The sequence below is a fragment of the Tetrao urogallus genome (assembly GCF_951394365.1).
Source record: "Tetrao urogallus genome assembly, chromosome: Z".
NCBI lineage: Eukaryota > Metazoa > Chordata > Aves > Galliformes > Phasianidae > Tetrao > Tetrao urogallus.
In genome coordinates, this window is record NC_136816.1 from 22390500 (window position 1) to 22418374 (window position 27875).

The window sequence follows — 27875 nt, forward strand, 5'->3', positions numbered from 1 at the left end:
AAAGTGCAATAACAGTGATGAGAACTGAGAGGTGAAAATTCCTTTGTGTTCTGAGTAGAACAGTACTGACAGAATTGACACAGGAAAAAAGCCTGCATGGATCCAGAGACAGTTTGACAGGAAGAGCACACTTAAAGGCAGCCTCAGGAACACAGCTAGAAGTGGAGCTGAGGGATTTATATGGCATCTGTCCAGAAAAGTAACGAAAATACATTTGTTGGCAGTAAGCACTGAGAAAATCTTGTGGTGAATACAATAAATTGAATTGAACAGAAAACACATCCAGTCCCTAGCTTGACTTTGACAAACCCCGGGCTGCCCTTAGAATGCTGCAGAAAGCGAGTGCTGCTGAATGTCAGGATGGTGTAGCGTAATTTTATGGACATTGTGTACTGACATTCAGCGATGTTGGTGCTTTGGACACACGCTTCCCTCGAGCCCCTCTTGGTCTCCCACTCAGTTCTGTTCCATGGGTGCCCTGCCCGTGCTCCACCCGCAGCGCTCGCAGCGGGAGCACAGGGAGGGCCCTCCCGAAGCTATCAGTCCGTGCCCATCCCACTTGCTGGAACGCCAGCCTGTTAAAAGTGCCTTGTTTTCACTTGTCTTCGCTTCACATTTATGTTTTCCACGCTCTTCCTATTCTAAAAGCCAAGGAGGAGCTGGGTAGGTGTACTTGCTACTCTACCATAAGCAGCGTTAAAGCTCTGACATTCAAACGTCCAATTTAAAAGTTGAATAACAGTTAAATTCAGAGAGCAGTCCCATTTCAGGGGGAAGACATTTGTCACCCCGCCAGGCTGGGCAGCAAGCGCCAATTCGAGCCGCATCCCTATGGGAGCCGGAGGCAGGGACGCCCATCGCTCGGTCCGGCAGTCCCGGGTCGGGAGCTCCATTCAAACACACGTTCCATTCTCTCGGATCGTGAGGAGATTCGAGCGCGGCTACTCCCGACCCCCCCAGGGCCGCCCCGCCGCGGGCTCTGCGCGCACCACGGCATCGGGCTCGGCTCCCCCCCCCGCGGCCCCGGGGCGTCGCCCCCGCCGCCCGTCCGAGCGCCCGCCCCGTGGGGAATCACCACCCCGCTCGGGGGCCAGGTACACTTGACGTCAGGATGGCTGTCGTCGTTTTGACGTGTAAACACTCATTTCCATTCCGGCACCGGAGGGTCTGGGAGCCGCGCAGCCCCGGGCAGCCGCGCCGAGCCGCGCCGCGCTGAGCTGTGCCGCTTCGCGCCGCGCCGAGCCGAGCCAAGCCGAGCCGGGCAGGGCTCGCCTAGCAACGCCGTCCCGCCGCCCCATAGCCATGGACGGGCCCCGCCGAGCCGGTCGCTGCGCGGCCCTGGCGCTGCTGGCCGCCTGCTGCCTGGCCCGCGGCGGTGGCGCCGAGCGGCAGTTTCTCAACGAGTGGGCGGCCGAGGTCCCGGCGGGCCCCGACGCCGCCAGAGCTATCGCCGAGGAGCTGGACTACGACCTCGTGGGGCAGGTAGGGGCGGGAGGCGGGTCGGGGTCCCCCGGGGTTCTGCCCTCCGGCCGGTGCCCGCGAAGCTCGGGGACGTTGCGGGCGCAGTCCCCGCGAGCGGCTCGGGGGTGGTGGGGGGGTTGCTTCGGGCGGGACGGGGCCCGGGCCCCCGACTCCCCGCCCTGGAGCGCCGTCGCGGGGCCGCTCTCCCGCAGGCCCTCCCGGCGCTTTTTCGGGATGCCGTGACGTCAGCGTTGTCAGGGATGAGTAACCGCCCGGGGGTGACGGCTCTGTCCCTCCTCCGGCCGGGGTCCGGGACAGCTCGCTCCGAGAGCGCCCCTTCGGCTAGCGCCGGAGCGGCGCGGGTACTGGGGCTGCAAGGAGCTCTCGCACCTGGGCCACGGGCAGGGGCGGCCCTGCGAAGTGTCGCGGGTGGAACTGTGCTCCTGTGGGAGTGCGACTGTACCCGTCGGTCCGTCAGCCGGTCGGTCGATCGGTCCGTCGGTCCGCCTGTCGGTTGGTCTGTCAATGTCTCAGTCAGTCTGTCGGTCTGCTGCCAGGCTGTCAGTCTGTCATCCAGTGTTTGTCAGCCAGTCAGTCTGTCAGTCTGTCTTACCAGTCATTCAGTCTGTCTGTGGTGGTGCTGGTCATTACTGCAGGAGCAGCACTGCCGTGCTGACTGCTCTGTTACTAATGAGTGCAACTTCATTACTGTAAATAAAACTATTCCTCCATACCTTCTGTGATAAGGCTGTGATAAGCACAAAGTACTTCAGTAAGGTTTTACTTCAGATTAACACAGCAGAAGGCTGGTTCCTTGCCCTTTCAGGCACAAAGTTGGTTGTGAGTACTGGTATGTGTTGTCTGTAAGGAAACACCTTTCCAGAGTGAAGGTGCACCTCTGTCTTGCAGATTGGGTCGCTAAAAAATCACTATCTGTTCAAACATAAGAGCCATCCACGACGGTCCCGGAGAAGTGCCGTTCACATCACCAAGAGGCTTTCTGATGATGAGCGGGTGAGTATTGTATCCCTTCTTCTCCTCTGTCCGTTCTGGCAGTGTAATGCTACTGCCTGATGAGGTCACTGGCAGACCTTCTTCACTTTGCAAGTCTGATGCATTCAGCGTTTGGCTTGTGTTGAATAGTACTTAATTATTCTGTCATTAATAGGCAGAGTCTGATCCTCTCAACACGTTTTTTGCAAGTGCTTTCCAGTTGCAGATTTCAGATATGAAGCACTGCAGAGGTTTGGAATTTCAGATCTGTAGCTGATGAAAATATAAATGAGGAACCACAGAGTTTAAAGTGAAAAAAAAAACAAACAATGATGCAGTCCAATAGCTGTGGAAATCAGGTTTGATTTAATGTGATTGAACACTGGGGGGAAAAAAAAGGAGTTGCTCTGGACTGTACCTAAGGCATGACCCATGGAGCAGACTCCCCATTTCTCTGCCTCTGCTTAAGAGTGATTTTTCCTTGCTTGTAAACGTGGTGAGAAAATGCAGTGGGTGGCAAATTTAAGGAACAGAGCAAGATGCTGTCAAACAATATCAGACACATATCAGAACACTGACATTTGAATTTCAGATCAGCTTTATTGCAGCAGTGGTCCAAAATGTCAAGTATCTCCATTGTGAGCACTTTGAGTCATGTAAGGACAAATCACTTGATGGCAAATAATTGGTTATCTGAGTGAAGTTTTTGGCTGCAAATGTCACCTGGGAGAAAAGATTTTATGAAGAATTAAGGGAGGGGTAAAGGCTGTGTATTTATTTTGCGTGTTCTGGTTCAAGCTGCCCATTCCCATCTACCTCCTTTCAAACACTGTTGCAACAGTTAAAATCTTTGAGGTGAAATCATTGTAAAATGGGCGTGTTCAAAGCCATATTCCAGTATAAGTAATCATCAATAAAGTTTGTGTCTTCTAATTCTTACCAACTGCCTCAAGCTGCTGCAGTTCGGGAAGCATTTTGATTAATGCTCTCTCAGACACAGTATTTAATTTTTGGATGTGCTGTGTGGAGCCAGGGGTTGGACTGGATGATCCCTGTGGGTCCCTTTCAAGTTGAGATGTTCTGTCTTTTTGGGGGGATTTATACACTGCTGTAGACTTACATACTTAGACTTCAAAAGTGGCTTTGCAGTACTGCAGATGATTTGTTAAATTTATTCCAATTTCCCTTTTATTTACCATCTAATATGCAAATTAACGATGTGAATGAATTAGGTGTAATTATGTCATTATGTAAATATACAAATACAAAATAATCATGCAGTGCTGTGTAGTTATACACGAACCTTTCCTCCAAAGAGCAACAGCCCACTAAAAAGATTAAAATTCATTCTTAAAAAAGGGAGGGGGAAAGAAGACAGTCCTGCTTTTCTTTGTGTAGAGCCTCTGTGATTCTTACAGCACGTTAAGAGTGACAGCTGGGGGGCAAAGCTTGCCTCTAACCTGAAAATTTATATCTGCTATGGGCATCCCAGTGTTACAGTAAAACAGGCGATGGCAATGAATGTTTCAAAAGGATACAGTTATGTGGTTTCCTCACTTCTTGCAGTAGGGACCTGGATCCCAATCATTTTCACTGCTTTATGTACCAGTGAGTGGAGATCTGGCAGAGGGCCGTCTGCTCTTGCAGTGGATGGGTAGCCTGTACCTGGCTCAGCTGCTGAGTGACAAACGTTTGGCTTGTTTGTCAGACATATGTGCTCGGTAGTTCCAGCTCATTTCTCTCAGAGCAGCTGTCCGCATCAAAAAATGGTGAGCATGGAAGCTGTCAATTCTTAATTACTGTTCGCTGATGAAGAGACCAAGCTTTGCTGTGGGCATGGAGGAGGGATAAAGGTAATTGTTGTAACCTGGGCACAAGTACACACAGCCTTGTGTATCAGTAATGCAATTTAGAATGCTTACACCTGCACTGGCATATTCGTCTTCTGTGACTAATGGTGCTTTTTAGGGGTTTTTGCTCTAAATATATTGCAAAGGGAATGTCATTAGCTTTCAGTACACGTGCCTGGTGTAGCTTCTCTTTTTAACGGTTTATGTTCTTATGGTGAATTCTCATTAAGTTCTCCTTAAAAAAAAAAAAAAAAAAGTATTTAAATCAAATCAGTACATCTTTATTACAATAGTTTCCAACTCACTCATGTTATATTTGGTGGTAGACGTCAGGAGCATAAAGTTATGGCATGGCAGCAGACAAAAATGCTGAAATCTATTCCGGTGTTTAAAGCAAAAGGTTTAGAATCAAGGCAGTCTCCATCTGAGGCTCACAGCAGGACTTTGCCAGTCTCCTGAACACGAGCTTGCTTTGCTTGTTAGGAAATTGGGAAAACATCACCTGGGTCTCTGTCAGAGTGACTGTCCACATGCCAGCAGTGGGTAACGTTTATTACCATTTCCAAAAGGAGCACACAACAGAAATGGGTATCAGAATGTTTTGAACTGGATTTAGTAATGTGTTGAAAGGAACAAGAGTGAGAAACATTTTTAAAATGTAGCTCTGTGACTTAGAGAATGCTGTGTTCATGCACAAATGCTACTCAATTTGGTGTAAGGATGCATTAACAAAACACACTGAAACATTTTGGCTCAGTTGCCTTAAGTGGAACTACATGATGAAATTATACCCATATTCATAGCTTAATAACTGATCATACCTCAAAACACAAATGGGAAGGAGAGTTGAAGGTCCAGCTGGGCTGTGGATAACATTGTAGATATGACTGTTAGACTAAAACCTGAGATAATCTTTCATCTTTTCTTTGAATTCCCACTTGTGGTCGATGGGCATTAAAATGAAGGTAGGATAAAGAAGCAGGCTGTAGATTTGCTTCTTAAATAACCTTCTCACCATACAGCACATTTGATATAAAAGCCAGCTTTGCTTGGCATTCACTGGGACTCAACTGCTAACTTAATGATTTTAATTGCACTGCATTGTGATTTTACCATATCCCCTTTTCTAAAGTGCACTGTACTACAAAATAAATAATCTTCCTCTCTGCATCAGACATTGCTTTTTTTTTTTTTTTTTTTTTTGCATTAGGCATCAGTATTTTTCTGTGTGAGAAAAACTCTTACCCTTTAGGCTAAGAAAGTCCCTGTGTATATGGCTTACTTCTCGCATCTATGTAAATAACTGCAGGTGTCATGGGCAGAGCAGCAGTATGAAAAAAAGCGAACTAAGCGTGCTGCTGTGACAGACTCGGCAGAGAATCTCTTCAATGATCCTATGTGGAATAAGCAGTGGTATCTGGTAAGAATTTGCTTTATTGTGGAATTGGGGGCAATGGATTTCGGTTGTGCTATCATCTGTACTATTTTACTAGTAACAGAGCGAGGGCTTGATAGTAGAACACGATACATTAGCTAAAATCTACCTTTAGCTTAAAAATGTTTGTTGTCAGCATGTAAGAATTCCTTTATCATGTCTGAAGCTGGGTGCACATTCCTTCATTAAAATTGATAGTGTGGAGAGCATACTCCAGCAGAAAACAAAGGCATGTGTGCACGTATAACAGGCACCTTGAACCTCTTGGTCAAGATTGTAAGTAGAAAAGATTCTTTGTAGCTCACATGTTCAAACCCTCAAGAAAAAGAAATCTCCTGACCTCTCTAGATTGAATATGACAAGTCAGAAATACAGTTAATCACTTATATTTTGTACAATTTCTTTTGAGACTCTGTATTTCCACAAGGCATCTCTCTGTACTTTCAGTTTAGATGTCAGTTCTTGCACTCTGGATGGGGATAGGTTAAAAGGTGTATAGCAAGAAAGATGTTCAAAGTGCAAACACAACCCAAGTGACTGGAAGTACTTTGTTTTCTTCAAAACACATGGCATAACATATTTCCTTGAAGATTACTGCAGATTTCTTTTCAACGTGGAAAATGGTTATCTTTAAGAATTTTACTTTTCTTTGAAGCTGGGAATGTGCTTGCTTGTTTGCCTGCTTTTAATAGGAAGCAGGAGATATCCAAGATGTCTGTAATGGACTAATGGACAAAAGCACAAGCACAGGAGTTCAAAAACTCTTTTTCTTTTTTCTTTTTTCTTTTTTTTTTCGAAAGAAGCAAAATCCTGCTCTCTAAGAGTTTCACTTCCCACCTTCCTGTGATTTTCACTCCTTTTTCTTTCACTCCGGTTTACCCATATGAGAAGCAGAAAGCATGATGCTTACTCTTGTTTGCAGTACACACTGATTTTTTCTGACTAAATGCATAAATGCATCAAATATTTCCTTCCAAAATCTATCGTTGCCTTGTGGTAAATTTCTTATTATCTGATTAATGACAACAGTTTCTAACTTCTATGTGCCTTCAACCAACACCGGGAAAAAATGATTTTTTATGGATTCTAGAGAACAAAACCTGAAACTTCAAAAACTCCCTCATAGCAGCAGTCAGAAAATAAAGTATAAATTGAAAGAATTGCCATAACGTATTTCTTCCTCTGAGCCTCATATTTTGTCCAATATTCTCTTGGAAACAAAGAAATTAAAAACCTGTGATCAACTAAGTTAATATGCACAGGAAAAAACAAAGTGCTGTGTTTTATGTCTCTGTTTTTATAGTGTAATAAGTAAAGCTTCAAAATTCAATGTATGTACTGCACATTTAATATTAGAGAGGAAAAATGACCTGCTTAGGAAATGCTCTTCTGAGAGCACTTCCACTTGCTGTGGGAAGGAAAGCTCTAGATGATTCACGCTTTCAGCTGATTTACCACAGGAACAGTAATGAGGGTAGTAAACAGAAAGTTGTGATTCAGCACAGTTGTTCCCAGCCAAACGGCTGCCTTAATTGTTTTAGCCATTAATTATTCTGCTCTGGCTAACTTGAACATCACAGGAGAAATCACATTTGGAGAAAATACAGCTTACTGTGCTGTGGGCTACTTACTGTCTTCTCATCAGGAGAAAAGAACAGTTAGTAGGTCTGATTATTAACTCAGCTTTCCAAGGATCATGGCTATGTCTCTACTATCCCCATCTTTCTGTTGTGTCCTCTAATAAATACAAGGTGCTTTTTATTCAGAGGTGGAAGCTTAGGCGACCGGGGTGCTGTCTTTTGATACTACAGGTATTTGAACATACTACAGGTTTTTGTTTTATTTCTTCGAAGTTTGAACAAGGTACACAAATTCAGCCTGGAATGGTTTAAAGAACCTTTAGAATATGTCTTTGAATCTGTGTGTTGTGAGTGGATGGAAATATTAATGCATTTGTAATCCATTCTGTTCCTCAGCAAGATACAAGAATAACTCCATCTCTTCCCAAACTGGATCTCCACGTTATTCCTGTGTGGCAAAAAGGGATTACAGGCAAGGGTGTTGTCATCACAGTATTAGATGATGGATTGGAATGGAATCACACTGACATCTACTCCAACTATGTAAGTTTGGGTATTAGATTGCTGTTGAATAGGTTAACTATTTGTAAATTTGATATGCAGATGCTCTTGCTGTCTCTGTCTTGCTCTCTGTTCTGTAAGGCAGCTCCTATATTACAGAGAATGAAATGTTTGTCTCAGGTATTATTTGGAACCTGATCTGTGTCACAGGAAGTTCAGTGTTATTTAGCAAAGGTAACTTCTTCTTTTCTCAGTGGATTTAGTTGTGTACATGTTTGTATACAGTGGTTTAATGCTGAATTATTAAAGCTCCATGAAAAATTTATGGAATTGTTAATGTTCATCAAATTCTATGCACTTGATTGCACTGTGCAGTATGAAGCACACCAAGTGAATAAATACAGGCTCTAGAACCCATTTTGTAACGCATTTAAATATCTATTTCCTAGTTGTCCCAATTAATTCTGTTATTTTAAATGCAGGATCCGAGGGCAAGTTATGATTTCAATGACAATGACCACGATCCATTTCCTAGATATGACCCAACAAACGAAAACAAGTGAGTAACCTCCCAGTCGTGTGAAGAGAACCAAACAGTGCAGTACTTTGTGTGTTACAACATGCAAGTGTGGAAGTATCTATGACCCCTATTGCAATTATATATGAACGGAAAATTTGTGCAACAGAATCAGAGAATGGTTGAGGTTGGAAGGATTCTCTGGACTAGTTTAGTACAAGCTCTGCTCTTTCAGGTGCCCTTTGAGATGGTTGCCCAGAACTTTGTCCAGAAGCTTTTTGAGTGCTCCAAGGATGGACACTCTGCAACCTCTTTCATCAGTTTGTGCCGGTGTTCAGGAAGCACTCACATTAAAAAATGTTTCCTAATGCTCAGACAGAACCACCAGTATTTTCATTCATACAAATGTTTTCACAGACACTGGAAATTAAAGAAATTAAATTTTCACGTAATGAACTTCTCCATATCTCAGTATGTGTAAAGTCTGATATATTTCTGTAAGTTGAACAGAAAAATCTGTTCAGATCCCCTTGTCTGTTTGTAGAATAATATCTGCTTGAGCAGACTTTGACTTTCCCTGCTTTGCACTGGGAAACTTAAAATACATCTCTTGTGAAGGACTCTGTAAGATACTGTTTCTTAGAGGAATCTAGAAACCTGCCCAAAAAATCTCATCCCACCTCGTCATTTCTTGTAGCTTAGCTTTGTGATTTTGTCAGTACCTTCTGGGCTAATAGCATGTGTTCTAGCTCAGTGCAAATGGGCACAGGTGCAGCCATGCTTCTGACTTCATCCTCTTTTATGGCTGTGACTGTGAAGAAGGTTACATTCACTTCCTGGAAAATCTTTCAGGCAAAAAGTGTGTGTGGAAGCATTGTAGACCAGTTTTGGCCTGAGCATCTTCAAGGTGATAACTTAGGAAGTTTCAGAAAGTTTGAACACAGGCACCAGCCAGTTCGTTTTGTGGACTTGTGTGTCTTGGAAGGAGTGGGGAATTCTCTTGATCTACCACTCTGGTACTCAGTGAAACATCACAGTGAATCTGTTACTGTGGGAGTATTCATAGTAGTTCTGTGAGGGTTTTGTCCTTCAGAAGGAGAAAAGAGTGGAACTGTTTAAAAGCTGGTGCAAAGAATAAGTCAATTTATTAAACCAATTGGGATGCCACTGTTCAATGAAGATGCAGTAAGAAACCAAAGCACCGGTTCTTTATTGTCTGTCAAAGAGTATGATAAGCATCCACAACAATATCAATCATGGTGTGGGGAAAAAAACAATCAATGGATAAATGTCTAATGAACAAGTCTTTTGAAAAATGACATTTCTACTTTACTACAACATTATTTAAGAGCAAGAGTACATTATCCTCTTGCTCTGATGATATTATCTCTTAGATCTACCTGTATTATCACTAATCTTTGTTAATAAGTAAATGGAATTCATCCCAGAAGCATTTAAACAGCTCATTGAATAACAATCTGTAGTATTAAGTAATAAAACTCTTGTACAATTATCTTTACCTGAAGATTTTCTGTATCAAAGAGTACAGAATTGCCTATAGCAAAAAAAAAAAAAAAAAAAAATTGCATAGTATGTATGTATTTACAAGAAAAATTCAGCATTGGTGAAGATACTTCACAGGCTAACTTTCTTAATAAATTTCTAAATAAGGAAATAAAGACAGCCCTTAGAAAAAATAAAGAGAATATCTAAAAATGTGGTTAAAGAAGTCTCTTTCATGTTTTGTTCTGAAAAAAATTAACGACCTTGCCACATAATTTTACACTGCTCTTGTTCTCTGCTAAAACAAGTGTAACTAATAGGTTAGTGAGATTAGATTAGTTATTTATCATCTTGTCATGATGATTATTTGACAATTAAATACGTAAAATTATAGAGACTGAAGTCTAAGGCAAACAAATATTTTTGTATAATGTGAATATAATACCAAAGCTGTTCAATAGCTGCATTACATTCAGTTCAAGACATCCACCACATCAAGAAAGTCACTGATGAGTTTTTGTATGTGTTACATGGAAGCGTCTAGGTTATGAGAAGTCATTTATTCTTGCTATATTTATCCAGGCATGGAACACGGTGTGCAGGAGAAATTGCCATGCAAGCCAACAATAGAAAATGTGGAGTTGGAGTAGCCTACAATTCTAAAGTTGGAGGTAAGAAACCAAGAATAGTTAGATGTGTGATGTGAATGGAAACCAGGAGGCATCACACTTGCGGTTACAGGCTAGAGGATAGAGTGACACTGTTTCTTAAATTCCAACATATTTTCTGGATTCTGGTTTTCACTTCAATATAGGTAAATCACATAATATGTAACAAGAAAATAATAACAAGAAAATAATATGGGTAGTAAAAACAATCTGTTTTGTACCCAGAGAGAAGGTTGTTTCTTTAAAAGAATGACAGATCCACTTCTTATAGCTGGTTGTTTTGGGAGAAGATGGCATGGGGGAGGAGAATGATTTGAGAAGAACAGAAGAAAATACATCCAAATTTATACCCACCTTTGCTTACAGCATATTATTTTCATCAACACAGTTATTTTCAAGAAGTCGTGTCAGTACAGATACTCATAGTGCTGTGGTTATTATCATCATAAATTAATTTTGAAAATAGATATTTATTCTTGTCCATCAGTCAGTATTTTCATTTTTTGAAGAGGTGATTAAAAGTTTAATCCATTAGTGATTTATGAAATACTTATAATCGAAGTATCAATGGTAAATGGTTATTTAGCTCAGAGGAAGATACTTGTTACAGCCCTGGTTTTTCCATTTTTTCTTTTAAACAAAGGGATGTTAAGTGGCAATTGACACCTTTAACTGCCATTCCCACCATTTTAGTCTTACGTTCATAGGTTCCCATTTACTTTGCTGAGCTGTCAGCTTTGCATTCTACCTTTGCCACAATGCATTATGCTGTCATACTCTGTTTAAATAAAATATCTCACTCACAAGATGAAGATGCCAGATTTTCAAAGCAAGGCAAAATGGATGAAGCTGCAGTGATGTCTGAACTCCTGCTGTGCCACTATTTTAAGGTACTTATATCTACACAGAAGGTTTTTCCACAGTTTTCATTTGCAAGTGCATATTAGAATTCCGTACTGGGTGATTTGTCTGCAAAAGGAAAATAACAGGAGGAAAAGCAATCCAGCACTCCAAATTGCAGAAATCTGCTTGTAATTGGACAAGGAAGGTGAAAATTAGGAAAATTGAAATAAATAGTAAGCTGGCCTGCATGACTACCTCAATTATGTTAGGATTGAAAAAAACTCATTTGAAGAGCAATAGGAGGAGTCTTCAAAGGATTAGCTACATTTGGGATTTGCTCTGAGTGGTCACTGGAAGGCTTTTTTGAGATGGGAGCTACGCAGGATTTATTTCTTTACAGGTTTTGTTCTTTTTTTTGTTTCTTATTAAATGCTTGAAATGATGCATTTCACACTTCTATTTGATGTCAGTTCAGGATGGCTTTTTTAAGCAGTTATTTCCTTGTATCAGTTGCCATGCTGCATGAATCCATTGGTCCAGAGCCACTGTATTCTCTCTGATAGTCAGGAATATATGCTTTAAAGAAAGAGACTGACACTTGGAGTATGCTGTTCTCTTCAACAGCAGAGACTGCTTTAACTTTGTCCTAATGTAAAATAGTCAATTAATAATTCCTTATTTTCCATGAAAATAATAACAGAAAGTACTAACAATCTTGGGTGTTCTAATTTGTCATGTTAATGTCTGGCCCTGTTCTGAAATCTGCACGAGTCTTTTTAAGACCTTGTATCTGTGAAGCTTTTCTGTGTATGGTGTGAAGCAAATGCTTACTAATGTCAGTTTCTTTTAACATGAACCTCTTGCTTTGGATAGAGCTGAGAAACGTGTGTATATGGAGTAAAGCAGGGTTTATATACCTTCATACATATCTAACCATCACACCATGCTACAGCATTTCTCTGGTGCTGCCATGGAAATCAAATGATGAAGCAGCTCGATATTACAAAGGACTGGGCTGAGAGTTCCCACACAGTGATGTGTTGCTAAGAATAACCTTCTGCCATGCAAATGTGTATACATCTCTGAAATTACCTTGGGCTTTGCCTGCTTGTCAATTTGTGGGACTGATGATGAGAGAAGGCATGCGGAAGAATTTATGCAAGAGAAGATCATTGGAATCTGCTTAGGGAAATATTACTGCAGTCATCACATCTCTGGGTTGGCTTAAACATGCAGCGTTTCAGGAGGTTACAAAAATAAGGCAATGATTTATTTTTTTTCTTGAGCCATTTTTATCACTGTGTTACCAGTGATTTTGTTTTATTCCTTACCACATTATTTGTCAGTTGCGTTGGCTTGGTTTGTTTGGGAAATATCTGTATACTGTTCTCTGCATTCCCACTATCTCATGATGTGTTACAACCCAGTGCCGAAAGCTTTCAGTCATTTTCACACAGGCAGATCTTTGCTCACAGTGCACTGCTATGACTGCATCTCACAATTCTAAACCACCTGAAATAGGAGTGCTCAAAATGTTACAAGCTTTAGCCTCTGAAGGGTAAGTGGTATTTTTAGAACCTGAGGCACAGGATATGCCTTGATTCTTTTCTCAGCTTTAGGAGTGATAGTGGTATCAGTAGTTGAGCAAATTAACTCCCTTGCCTCTTTTTGCCACTTATTAATGTGAAATAACCATAGAATCATATAATGGTTTGAGTTGAAAGGAAGCATAAAGCCCACCCAGCCCCAGCCTGTGCCATGGGCAGGGCTGCCCCCCACCAGCTCAGCTGCCCAGGGCCCCATCCAACCTGGCTTTGAGCGCCTTCAGGGAAGTGGCACCACAGCTTCTCTGGGCAGCTGTGCCAGGGCCTCACTGCCCTCTGAGTAAAGAAGTTCCTCCTCACATCTAATCTAAACCTTTCCTCTTTTAGTTTAAAATAATTCCCTCTTGTCCTATTGCAACCAGATTGTGTAAAAAGTAGTTCTCCCTCCTGCTTGTAAGTTCCCCTTGTAAATATTATTAAATAATCAAGCTCAGCTTTCTCACAAATGATTTTAGGAGTCTTGGGGTTCCTCTCTGTGCACAAGGTTATGCTTTTTTAATGATTGGTAGTGAAAATGAAGAATGACACACATAGATGCAAGAGGAAGAGCTTTTTTTCTTTTTCATTTTTCTAGAGCAGTCACATTCTTCTTGACATGTTTTGGAAAAATTCCCATTTAGTGGAAAATACTCGGAAATGAGTACACATAATTCTGTGGTACTCACACTGCTGTAGTACAAGCTTGGCAGGTTCAGGAGAATACTTATTTGTTGAAAATGGGCTGAGTCCTGACTCCTGTAGCTCATCTATTGCTACTGTTGCTGGGAGAAGGGTACCACAGTGGGAAGGTTGCCAGACTGTTGCTGTTTCTTTTCTCATCCAGTCCTGGACAGTGATAGCAATCCTATTGAAGGCTAGAGTTTGCAGAGCGAGTCATCTACTGCAGATGAGCCACTGTCTGCTGCTGAATTTTAAGTACCACTGATCTCAAGCTTGCTCTGAAGATTAGATCAGGCAGTTCCCAATAAAATGTTAATGGCTTGATATCACTAGTCTCTCTGGATTGCTCACAGTTGGAAAAAATGTGGTAGTAAAACAGCATTGAGAATTTTTTGTCATAAAGAATGAAGAATTGGTGAAATAGGATCACAAAGACAGTACAAGCTTAATGGCAGAGAGGACTGAGTGTATCAGTTGGCACAGTCATAATTAACTCTTAAAAATAGTGTTGGTAAAACCTATGTAGTTTTAACAATACAATAGCCATTTCAGTGAAGAAGTCTTTTGCAGATTTAGTAGGAAAGGAATGAGGTAAAAAAAGCTCAATGTAATAACAAGAAAACAGGAACACTAAATGGAACATCATCTTCTTGGCTTTCTGCAAAAAGAGAAAAAGAAGTTAATAAGGTGCAATCAAGATATTTGTGTTTTTTTTTTTTTTTTTTTTTTTTTTTTCCCAATGTGTATAGAGCCCCAAGCTCTGCAAAAAGAGTAAGTATACTGTTTTGCACTGACCTGAGTATTATTTAAATAAATAGCAATAGGCTATGGTGAAGTTGATTTAGATTAATTTTGCTGGAAGTGCAACAGTGAGGTAACAAAGAGGAAGAGGGAAACAGAAAGTTAATACAGTCTGCTTGTTTTTCTTTGTTAAGGTATACGCATGCTGGATGGAATAGTCACTGATGCTATTGAGGCCAGTTCAATTGGGTTCAATCCGGAACACGTGGATATTTACAGTGCAAGCTGGGGCCCAAATGATGATGGTAAAACTGTTGAGGGACCTGGGAGACTGGCACAGAAAGCTTTTGAATATGGGATAAAACAGGTATTATACTTATGAAAAAAAATGCAATAAAACGTGACAGAGGACAGAATTTTAAAGTGGTTTGTCTCAGGCAGGAAATGAAAACCATTTGTGCTCTATTCACATAACTGAAAAGCAGAGCAGACATTTTAATAGTACTGGTCAGAAATTGCCAGCTAGAACATGACTTTCAAAAAGGTGCGATTAGAGCCTTCTTAAGCTTGTTTTAGCTGGTATTCTCCACAGAAAAGCTTTCTTCTTCCATCCTTACTTCTGCTGTCTCACCCTACCCCCACCCTGCTCTGCCGCTTATTTTGCACTGAACAGTAATTGGATTTCTGCACTGAAAGCCTATAAAAATTTAATACAAAATTTCTGCTTCATGAATATTTTGCTGTATGAAATACTGATGCATTTTAGCGCCCTGTGGATGGGTTTGTATTGTGTTAGTTGCATTAGTTCATAAATAAATGCGTATCACATTACAATTAAAGTGAAGATAGCAAAAATGCATAATGAAGAGTAATGGAAACAGTGGTTTTACAAGTAGGTGTGGTTTTTTTTGTTATGCTTTTTTGATCTCATTGGATGATGAGTGGGGATACTAACAGAGCTACTGGGGATCTATCAAAAAAACTGCTCTTGCTCTTGCCAGTGAGATAAAAAGATATCTAAAGATGGACAGGCACTAATGTAGAAAGGAAATGTGAATCAAGGTCAAGAAAGAAGGAAAATGGAGAATGCATGAAGGACAGGAGCAGAGCAAAAGAGGATACTGGAAACAGAGCAGACAGGAAAGGAAAAAAAAGGCAAGTCTGACAGGTGACATGCTCTGAGGGAAGAGTGGAGGTTGTGGAATGGGTTTATGGTAACAAGCATCCAGTATGTACACGGCAAGAAAAGAGGGATAGCGAAAAGCAGCAGTTAGGGAACCAGTGTTCAATGGTTTTACTTGGAAAAAAAAAAAAACAGGTTATTTGATAAAGAATGTACTTTTTTTTTTTTCTTTTTTTCCCCAACTTCTTTTGTTTAATGAGGGGATCAAATTTACCCATAATTTGTCAGGCTTCCTCTGGCAAGGATCTGAATGCGCTTCATTCCCCATCAAGTTACTTAGAGATGGGGTTGCCAACAAAGTTAAGTTTAATCCCTGACCCCTTTATTGCTGGCCCAGTAAAGCACTTAAGCATATGCATAGCCGTAAACATCTGTGCACCATCAGGAGCACTCCAGCAGAAATCAAACACCTGTTTACATATATCATTGCCTTTCTGGATTGCAGCCTTGATTCTCAAAACAAAGTATTATCTCATTTTCTGTAACGGATGTTGGTTGTCCTGCGTATTTTTGCAACTGTATCAAAAAGAGTGCAGCTTTTGTTTTCTTTTCTTTATTTTTAATGTTTTAAATGCTGCAAGTATCACTCAGTGCTTGCATGAATAAATCTGAGTGAGAATGTATTTCAACTGCAGGTTCCAGTGAATATACATATATTAACAAATAATAAAATACAAACTTGCTCCTCACACAAAATGTATTGTCTCCTCTAAAGGACCATCTCAGCATAAGACTGAATTGAATAGCTGGTGTGTGCTTTCTCTTTGATAGCTGTGATAGTTCACATGCTGCTGCAGCACTCTGTTGTCAGCTGTCAGCATCAGTCGTTAGCTGTTGGTACCTTATTACGCACTGAAGGCCCAAGAAGGGAGTAAGAATGATTACATCCTGAGATTGCTGGTGCTGGTTCATGGATTTGTGAGAGAAAGGAGGATTTTCATCCAGATGTGCTTTTTGGTTTTCTGGTTTTCAGCAAGCACTAACAGTGAAAGACTTTATTCCAAAAATAATGGTGGAAGAGTCATATTAAGTATATTGTTTTCACTGGTTACCCACAATTCAAGTGCAAGTGAAATAACTCCTGATGAACTGGAAAGGGAAAAGGAAAAGGAAAAGGAAAAAGAAAAGGAAAAGGAAAAGGAAAAGGAAAAGGAAAAGGAAAGGGAAAGGAAAAGGGAAAAAAAAAGGGAAAAAGGAAAAGGGAAAAAAAAAGGGAAAAAGGAAAAGGAAAAAAAAAAGAAAAAGGGAAGGGAAAAGGGAAAAAAGGATGGGGAAAGGGAAAATGAAAGGGAAAAGTAAAAAAGGAAACAGGAAAGGAAAAAATAAAAAGAGTGTTCTTCCTACAAATGTTCCGCACTAAATGCAGAGAAGTAGGGAAAATTTACCTGTTGATCACAGATCCTGTTTTTAACATTAATGCCTGTTTTGAGGAAAATTACTGTCTCTGGACACTAAACGTAGACCAGTCAAACTAAAAGATACAGACAAACTAAGGATGTACTATAGGATCTGAGATAGAACACCTCAAGTAGCATTTTTTTTTCTGTATGTCTTCTATGATGTTACAGAAGATTGTCTTTTTCTACCTGAAAATGTTAGATGTGTTAGGGTCTCATGGTAGAGACAAGAGGAGTTGTTAAGGATGTATTATGACGACTGAAATCTCTTTTATAACCGCACATTTCATTTCCTCCAGGGCCGAAATGGAAAAGGCTCCATTTTTGTGTGGGCTTCAGGGAATGGAGGTCGTCAGGGTGACAACTGTGACTGTGATGGTTACACTGATAGTATCTACACTATCTCCATTAGCAGTGCTTCTCAGCAAGGCCTTTCTCCCTGGTATGCAGAGAAGTGCTCTTCAACTCTGGCCACAGCGTACAGCAGTGGGGACTATACTGACCAAAGAATTGTAGGTTATTTTTACCAGATTCAGAACAAACATAAAAATGTGTTAATATATAATAATATATATATATATATTATAATATATAATGTAACTAACAAATTAGAGTTCTTAAATGCTTTGTTTCTACTGCTTACTTTTCATATGCTTAGTGATTTCATTTTCAGACAGTGAGGAGTTTATAGTACAAAACATGTTTGTATTTCCGAACACCTACTATTTTGTAAAACATTGGCTAATTGTTGTAGCAATGCATTTAAATTAGCATGCTGAAATCTTCTGACATTTGAGTGTGACAGATGTCTCTGCATGAAGATGGTTCAATTTATCACAAAGACAGACATAGAGCATATGCAAAAAGAACTAGTGAGTTTTATGTGCCCATACAAGTTAGCATCTCTGTGCATGTTGTCACTCGAACACTTTCTGTAATATTTTTAATCCCTCAGTTCCTAATGTTCCAAATGACAACAACAGTGGTGCTTGCAGACCTATGAAAGGTGCCCAGTAAGTGGATAGATCAGCCTGTACCTTCATTAACTGTGCAAGAAATAACTTGTATGAAAGAAATTTGCTGTGATTAAATAATACTGAAGGACCTATGATTTTTTTTCAGCTCTGGTTGGTGGTAATTTTAGAATGAATTATATGAGTGGTGATTAAAACAACGTCATTGCAATTTAGCTGAGGAACCGATACTTCCTAAGAGATTACTCTTCAGATCTGAGTTATAAAGGTCTCAGTGTTTCCCTTTCTGTTTCTAGAGATACATGGGCAGATGAGTTTGGTATTTAATTGCCAAATAAAGCACATGTTTCATTGCAAATTATAGTTCTTCAGCTGAAGAGAGAGCAGAACACTAATACTAATCCTATGAGTAATTTTCTAGCAAGCAGTAATTTTAAATGTTCTAGACCCAACACAATGATCTGTTTTTATGATTCACCAGTAGGCCTGAAACACTTATTGCGAAACCTTAGAATAAAAAAAGATACTCAGTGTGGGAGTATTTTGTTCAAACACAAAACATTTTGATACAAAAAATATAGTTGAAGTAAAAAGAGTAGAATGAAATATGAACAAATTTAAACATCCCTTCCTCTGCTGGTAAGGAATGTATAAATACGCACCAAGTGGAAGATACATGGCTACGTTTGTGAGTGTGGATATGATTGTATTTACTACTGTTTATTCATGCAATTTGTTTTTTGTTGTTTTTCTGGCAGACAAGTGCTGATCTTCACAATGAATGTACAGAGACTCACACTGGGACCTCTGCATCTGCACCATTGGCAGCAGGAATTTTTGCTCTTGCTCTGGAAGTAAAGTAAGATGTCATAAAATTACAATTGAAACTCTTCCCTACTGTCTTCCCTCAAATGCTGCTTATTTCAAATTAAACCATATCACTTTGCAGTTCCAGTTTTTGTCAGTTAGTCTTGCTCTACCTGATGACAAAACTAAACAGCTATCTGCCTCAACACCTGTCTAGCAAATCAGAACCTACAAAAGCAACATGTAATGACCAAGGAATTTCAGTCCATTTAGTGCATTGATGATAATTGTTTGTTGAGTCAATCAATAGGACTTAAAAGAATTGAGGCTGTACTGTCAAGAGAGCATATTTTGAATATGGTAGAATGCAGGAGTATGAGTGAAATGTTTAATCAATGTGCAGAATCTTTCCTGGCAATGATGAGACATATAATTGAAGGTACACAAGTTTGACTTTCAAAGCAAGCAGAGAGAAGATATGTTCAGGCCCTGCAGGCCTGATAGTTAGATAGTATGATTTTGAGGCGGGGATAAAGAATAGGACAGGACAAGACAAGGCAATGGCCTTTTCACTTCAGGTGTTAAGATGTAGGCTTAGCACTTGAATAGTACGTGTTTTGCTCCATATGCTATTGTGTACTCCTTTGATGATACAACCCATGATACCTAGGACCATATTTTAAGGATTGGAGTATAATCATAGATAGAATCAAATGCCCAGTGAATATTCACACCCAACTTCTGTAAAGACTGGTGGGAAATACTGCTTTTGCTAGATAAATTTAAATGCCTACGGGATTTTGAGTGATTGGACTCTAATCTTGCTAGATACCAGTTCTTAATTTACATAGAAATCTTGTCTACCCAAAGTGTTGTCAGCATAAGCATGCACTGTTTTTTTTTTTTGTTGTTGTTGTTTTTTAATAATTCAGTACTAGGTACATTTCAAAAACTTTATATTGCAAAATAATAACTAAGAGAAAAGTGATGGTTAGTACCAAAACAATTAACCAGGATCATTTTCTCAACAGCCCAAATCTAACATGGAGGGATATGCAGCACTTGGTAGTGTGGACCTCGGAATACGATCCACTGGCTGTCAATCCAGGATGGAAGAAGAACGGAGCGGGACTGATGGTGAACAGCAGATTTGGATTTGGACTACTCAATGCAAATGCATTGGTGGATTTAGCTGATCCCAAAAGGTGGAAAGGTGTACCAGAAAAGAGAAAGTGTATTGTTAAAGACAGAAGCTTTGCACCAAGGTAAGACATTAGCAGTAGTTAGGCTTAGTAAAGCGTGAAAGATAGTGTTGCACATAGATTGCTCTAAAACAAATTAGAATTAAGGTGTATCTTTGGTCTCTGATTTGGTTTTTTGCCCAGCTACATTCCCCAGGGTCGAGAAAGCAACATTTGTTTGTTTGCTATTTTTCAGTGTAAAACTGATTAAAATAAATAGCATGAACCCTCACATAGGATAAGATCACTGTGTCTCTTCACACAGCCAGTGTATGGGTGGATAATGCTGTGAGACCAAACCTGATCAAGTAGCAGTGTTTAGACTGCTATCAGTGGATGAAGAAAAAGATACCAAAGTTTTTCAGATATGTTTTTAAAAGGAACATCTGTAATAAGTCTTAGCAACTTCTCTCACATGACACGCATAATGTAAGCCAGGATGATACACTTAGCTTTAGTCCCATCTACAGCACTGCTTTTATGAAAAATAAGAGTCCCTAAGGCTCGCTGAAAAGAGTGACAAGCCATAATCACTAATGATTGCAGCACAGTAAGCCTAAGCTGAGCTCAATGTACAGGTAGCTTATATCAGAAGTCACTAAACTAGTTAATCAGTAAGACCTTTCTTTTTCTACCTGTTCATATGTATGTTCGTTCTGTAGAATAAATACAGTATTTCAAAGATAGAAATTACACTGTGAGTGCACTAAAAATCTCTCTGTAGAAATGGATTGCCTTTTGTTTTGGATTGTAACTGCTCGGTAACCTTACTATTTATGCTATTTTACTATCAATTTGTTTTTATGAGCCCTCTCTTTTCCATAGAATGTTGATCTCGTGATGTACGTTGTATCTGTTGTTTATGCATTTTTATTGCTGTCTTCTTTGTTACATTATAAAACAAAGATCTCAATACACTGGGTTCTGAATCATTTCTTTGGAGATTTGGATACTGCATTCTCATTACTATTAATGGAAAATGTGAAGAGAATACTATGCACAGTGCTCTGAGAATGTACAGAATAAGTAATGCTTTTATTCTAGAGATTACATGAATTACAAAAGTTTAAAAGCACTCAGGTTCTTGCAGTGTTTTAACTCTCAGTTCTCCTGAATATTTCAGTGAGGCAACTATGTGTAGGTCTGACAATTATGTGGTGTATCTGGCTGCAAAGACTTAATTTTGTAGTCTCTGTGTGACAACAAAATACAGAGAGAGACTCAGTTATCAGACCTGCTTGCTTGCTTCCAGGGTGGGTTGCAAAACACTTGCTTATGCTGTGCCCCCATTCTAGAATGACTGTTAAACTCATCTCTACACTTCACATATTAATCCAGAATCATATATTTCTGTAAATAAAACTTCTGTAATTTTGCCAGGTTATTAAGAGCAAATGAGGAGGTCATCATTGAAATTCCTACAAAAGCCTGTGAGGGTCAAGAGAACTCAATTGCATCTCTGGAGCATGTGCAGCTTGAAGCAACAATTGAATATTCCCGGAGAGGAGATCTTCATGTCACTCTGGTGTCTCCGTCAGGTATGGGAAACATTAGAAACTATCTGTGTGTTCTTTGTAGATTGAAAATACAGAATTATACAAATATAGTTACAATGAACAGAGGAGTGTGAGAACAGAGCATCCTGGAAATGAAGGAACTGGTTCTCTGAATCCCTTTTTCATTCTTGTGTTTTGGGTTATTTTTGTAAGGTGAAAGTAAATCATGATTTAGAGATGAAGGCACTATTTCTAATATGTTGCCTTCAAGCAGCAGGACCTTTAAAAATTGAGAGCCCCTGGTGGTATCAAATTATAGTTTAATAATGCTTATTAACCTTACTGTGATTTGATGACCTAATGGAAAACTGAGGAAATCTGACTCCCTAGAGTTCATCTGACTTTGTCTCCCCACTGGTGTATGTTAAAAAAAAAAAAGTATGTCTCTGTTTGACACTTTAGTACAACTTTACAAAACATACTGCAACATGGCAAGCTATCCTTATGGAATATGGAATGCTCAGATTGGCAATTGGTGATGCCATGTTGGCTATCTTGAGTCACCTCATCTCGTATGTGCCTTGACATCTTTTCCATCTGCTCCATGGAGGATCTGGCCTGTGATCTTCCCAAGCACAGACATGAGTCTCACTGGCCTGTAGCTCCTCAGGTCTTCCTTTCTACCCTTCTTAAAAACAGCAGTGATGTTTCCCTTTTTCCAGTCATCGGGGTCTTTGCCTGACAGCCATGACTTTTCAAATGTGATGTATTTTTATCTAGTGATTAGGCTCTCTGGCATTTCTCTGCTCCCCTTGTTACATAAAATAGAGCTCCCTTGTTTTCTGCTTACATACAAATCAGCACAACAAATCTGCTCTCCAGTAGAATCTCTTCTGCTGCAGAATTGCTTTGTGAAGTACAGCATTTTTGTAATAGTAATAAAAATGCAAATACATTTCACCCTGTTGGAGTTCCAGACTGTAACGGTTTACACTCACCAAAAAATATACAGTGATAAATTCAGGGTAAGGCCTTGGTGTATACTGCATAAGCTCATTTGTTGAAGTAACCAGTGATCAGAACTAGCACATTCCACGTTCACCAAGCCACTGCTGAATAGTGTTTTTTCAGGTTACCTTTACACTATGTAATTTGCAAACAAACAACGTGAAAGTTGAAGGGGAAACATGAACAGTCTCTGCTGTTGATCTTGCACTAAAACAGGGACCAGCACTGTATTACTGGCTGAGAGAGAGCGAGATAAATCTCCCAATGGCTTTAAGAACTGGGATTTCATGTCTGTGCACACATGGGGAGAGAATCCAACAGGCACTTGGGTGTTAAGAATTACTGATGTGGTAAGTATGTCTGCATGCCAACCGGCTAAGTTTGAAAGTTAACCCATCGCTAACCCTATCACAACCACTATCAAATGTGTTGAATACTGAGTATGCATTAAGCAAGCTACAACAAGAGTTTATTTAAACTAAGTAACCATTGGATTAAAGATTAAAGGCTCATCTGAGGCAGAAAAAGACAGACAGATTTTCTTGTTCTTACACGAATGCAATGCACTGTACTCATTTCATTGACATGTACCTGTCAAAAGACATTTCATGCCTATGTTTTTCTCACATTGTATGTCACTGAAAGAGATCACTTCTTCATGTAATTTTCTGTGATTCATGGTGTGAAGTATGTAATCAAATTTGCATATGATTAACTGCAAATTAGTTCTTTTCTGCAGAAAAGCACACAGGATATACCTAGTCTCTTCTTGGTACATGGGCATAATTGTCATTAACTCAAAACCTTCTGAATTAATGAATTTCTGATGACCTTGGGGAAGTATTCTGTTATATATCTTCCCCTAACCTCTTTCTCAAGAGTAATGACTGCTGGAAAACCTGTAATGACTAAAGCCGAGAAATCTGCAGATATAAAATAAGTAAGTTTATTAAAATCAGAAGAGTGCTGTTTGATAGGCAGGTGAAAAAATCATTCTTTTCAAAGAATAAGAGCTCACTCATCTCTGGAGAATTTCATTGAAACTGTCTGTTAATCAGCTTGTCATTAGGGATCAGATCATGCAAGAAACTGAATGCTTCCTATCAGACACTGAGTCTCCAACCCTTATTGGCCTCGAATTGTAAACATGACTTTAATACTGAACAGGTGGACAAGGCAGTAGAAGTAAATATTACTGACAACTGTATAGTGGTAATACTGTGTGGGCTTATGGATAACCCTATGGCTACAGATATCCTGCTCTTTGTAACTAAAATGATGCTTTTTTTTTTTTAGAAAAAAAAACAAAAAGGGTATTTTGGTTTTGATTCTCTCTCATTTTCCAATTGCAGTAAGTTCTTAAAACCTACAGTATGGCAAACTTTTGTCCGCAAGAAATAATGTACTATTCCTCAGTGTTTAGAGTTTTTTGGTTCCAGAAATAAGTTTACCATTAATGACTAATTGGAATAACAGACCACCATGCAGAGTTACTGATAATTGAGTTGTCATATAACTTTCATATGTAACTTTGGTATAAATTTTTTATAGTAAAGAAGGTTCTCTTCAGCCACTAGGTAAAGAAGCAAAAAATCTGAAAGAAGCTTTGGAAAAATAAAATTTCACTGTTTTCTGTACTTGTCTCTTCCACTTTCTACTTTTTGAAGATCAGTGTCAAAACTAATGTACAAAGCATTTGTTTCTTGCTTCCACAAGCTGTGATTCAGAATGCTGTTGTACATCACAACAGAATGTTATTCCAAACATTTTATAGGTAACTTTTTAAAGAAAATTGTCATTTGATGGCTTAGTGAACTAACATTAATAATACAAAATACTACTTCAGTAATTTTAGTATTGTTATGAAATTCCATTGATGCTTATAAGGCTAATTAATAATTATGTTTTGTCGACATGTTGCTAGTCAAGCCATTGTACTAAATCCCACCTTCTGGTAAGTTCTGTCCTTAATTTGTCAGTCTGTTGGGGCTTACAAGTCATGGTCTAAATTTATATACTGATGGAGTCCTTTTTTATTTTAGTGAATTCTCACTTCTTTATGATCAAATATCCTCTGTTTATTCCTCTTATATTCTGAGAACCTATGCTAATGCTGTCTTGTCCTTTAGTCCAAAAGAATACAAAATGAAGGAAGGATTGTAAATTGGAAATTGATTTTGCATGGCACTGATACCCAGCCTGAACATATGAAACAACCACGTGTATACACATCTTACAATGCTGTGCAAAATGACAGAAGAGGAGTGGAGAAGATGACAGACCTTGTAGAGGTAGTGTCTCATTAATCATTTTCTTAACGTATTTTCAAATTTGTAAGAAAATTAAGTTTTTTTTTTCTTTTTCCTTTTTTGTAGTGATAAGACACATACACATTTTGCATTTATTTTCTCTAGCTCCAGAACACTTTTGAGTTGTGCAAGTATTGTAATTTTGTCAACATATCAACAATTGATATTTTTATTAGTCTCAAATACTACAATACCTTACAGTTTTAGTATTGAAAGGGGATGCTGATACTAAAGCTTTGAACTCAACAGCTTATGCAGTTGAATGGTACAGGAGGGAGGAATGCATAATAAATTTTTGTAATTCTAGTTAAAGTTAATATTGAATCTGAAAAGAATCTGCTGATATGTTTTTAGGGAGTTTTGAAGCAGGTTTGTTACATAATACATCACAAAAGCTAGAACACTTCAGACAGTTCAGTTAAGGAGCTGCCATCTCCTTTTTCACCCCTTCATAACTTTGAGGCATAGTTCATTTCATAGAAAATGAATGTATTTGAGGCTTCTGAGAATAGCAGTAGTTTTCTGGATGCAAATATTCACAGTGTTCTGGAAGTAGTGCCTTCTGTTATTTTAGAACAAATGATAACAAATACAAAGACTACAATAACATTGTTTGATGGACCACCTTCTCAGCTACAAAACACTATTTTTCACCACAGTCATCACCATTAGCTGTGCATTTTTGCCAGTGATGAACAAGAGCCTGCATGCCATGCTCATAAAATCTGCATCAGCAGAAGTAAACCACTGTTTCACAGCTGCTATGAAAGCACTGTTGCTAAGAATATGTTGCTAAGAATATGTGCCCACACAGTTGATCTTTCATCAGCCTAAAGTGTAAGTCAGAAGTCACTGTATCAAGACTGTACTTGGGTGGGTGTGGTACAACACTTCAACCAAGCCTGGCAACATGCTCCACAGTCTTCAAACTGCTATAGGGCCTGAAGTTACTGTGTTGCAGGAGAAAGGTAATCTTCTTCTCTGGCCTGACTCAGGAAGTTCGAGCTTTCCGCTAAGTCAGTGTCATGGTGCAGCAGTAAAAATTGATGGTTTGTCTGGGTTTCAGGAATCCAGAAGGATCACTGCTTTCTTGTCTGTCCCAAAAAAACATCACTTCATGTGCTGAGTGCTGCATCTTTAACTTTTTCTTCAATGAAGAATTTGCATGTCTTCACTCCATGCATTGTCATTTTGACATAGTAGTGGTGACACCATGTCTTGTCTCAGGTAATGATGTGATGCAGGAAAATGTCACCTTAAACATCATATTGATTTAGTAAGTCCTGACCAACCTGTGTACAGTGTTCTTTCTGCTCCTGTGTGAGCATTTGTGTCACCCAATTGGTGCAAATTTTGCATTATCCCAATGTTGCCACTGGCAATGAAGCCAGTATTCAGCTCTTTACATAGTTCTCTGGTTGTAATCCTCCAATTTGTGCAGATGAACTGATCAAAATACTCTTCATTTTGCGGTGTGAGAGCTGTTCATGGCCAGCCAGAACATGGCTATTCTTTCACGGTGTTGTCACTATTGCTGAAATGCATGACCTGTCTACTCCCTCTGATCACATCCACTGTTTGGTCTCCATCATTGTTCAGCAAGCATCAGTGATTGTCAGTGGGTACTATTTTTCCCAGTGGAGGAATTCAGTGACTCACCTTTACTTCATGTCTCTTCCACTTCAGCTGCCATTCTGTCAGACTGCCCCTTTGCTGCCATCTGTCACACAGCAACAACATGTGAAGGGATACTGGTTGGAAATTCAGCCTCTATGACTGCACCTCTGTCTGTCTCTGATGTAGTGGGCCAACATCATAAAAGAGGAGGCATTATTTTTGAAGCAGCCCTTGTACTGTTGATTATGTCAGTGTCTGCAGAATACTTAATTACATCCCATCTATTCATCTCCCCTTTAAGTAATTAGAACGTCCATAACGTATAAAGAGATTAACCTTCTTCAGTGAGGTTACAAAGAAGATTGAGGGAAACATGATTATGGACTTTAAAGGCATAAAATTAAGTGTCCATAGTGGCAGCCACATGCAGTAAAATAAAATTGAAGAAAAATAAAACTGGATTCAGGTGGTGTTGTAGAAGAAACTTGGTGGAAACATGTATAAAAATCAGCTCAAGATGAACTGAATGTTCCAATAGAAAGACATCATGCAGGCTCATTCTACAGCATTTGAGCCATAACAGTGTTCAAATGAGGCTGTGCATGACTGATTTCTCTGTACATCTGTACTTGGCACTAGCCTTCCAAAGTTTACTGAGTTACCTGTCATGGCCACAGATAAGCCAAAGTTCACTGTCTTCTCAGGCAAGAGCAACTGTGGAGCAGATAACATGGAAACATTAGTTCAGTCCTTTCCACAAAGGGTATATGGCACATCTGGAGTTGCCATCACCACAGTGCGTACTTCCTCCAGATGGATAGCCATGGAACTGTCTTTCATAGCACCGTTAGGAGTATTTTGAGACTGAGACAAATGTCGCTGTAAAATTAGAAGTTGCATCCTTCCACTGTGGGATCTTCATAACTTGTGGAGAGATTTGATTCTTTATGCAGTAAAGTCCTTTTGAAGTCCTTTTTGACATGTAGTGATTTAGTTCTTTTTTAGATGTTAGTGGCTCCTAACTGAAAAAAATAGCATCTACAAACATGTACATGAAAATTACTAATCAGAGCAACTCTTATTCCAGTGATGCCTAATCTCCTTTATGCCAATCTGCATTCCAGGATCGTACCACACAGGAAAATTTGAGTGCAAAAAACAAAGGAACACAAGATATCGGTAGCACCAGGAACAAAGCAGAAGATAAGTTCCCATCAGAGGCTATGCTGCATTTACTGCGAAGTGCTTTTAGCAGACAGATGGCTCAGAAGCGACTGCCGAAGAAGACTGCAAGTGAGAAGTTAAGCATTCCATATGAGCACTTCTATCAAGCCCTCGAAAAATTAAACAAGCCCTCCCGGTTAAAAGACTCAGAAGAAAGTCTGTACAGTGACTATGTTGATCTTTTTTACAATGCCAAACCATACAAGCATAGAGATGACAGACTGCTGCAAGCCTTGGTTGATATTATAAATGAAGGAAACTAA

General features: G+C 39.6%; 1 protein-coding gene across 1 annotated transcript; it reads left to right on the forward strand.

Annotated features, from left to right (window-relative positions):
- Positions 1-1302: 1302 nt before the first annotated feature.
- Positions 1303-27875, forward strand: PCSK1 (proprotein convertase subtilisin/kexin type 1; the record flags this gene model as incomplete). Its single annotated transcript, XM_079548079.1, has 14 exons — positions 1303-1482; positions 2371-2475; positions 5614-5724; positions 7716-7862; positions 8303-8379; positions 10423-10511; positions 14551-14723; positions 17236-17448; positions 18669-18769; positions 19749-19982; positions 21339-21496; positions 22679-22812; positions 24592-24753; positions 27513-27875. 14 exons carry the CDS (start codon positions 1303-1305, stop codon positions 27873-27875), a joined length of 2247 nt encoding a protein of 748 aa, XP_079404205.1.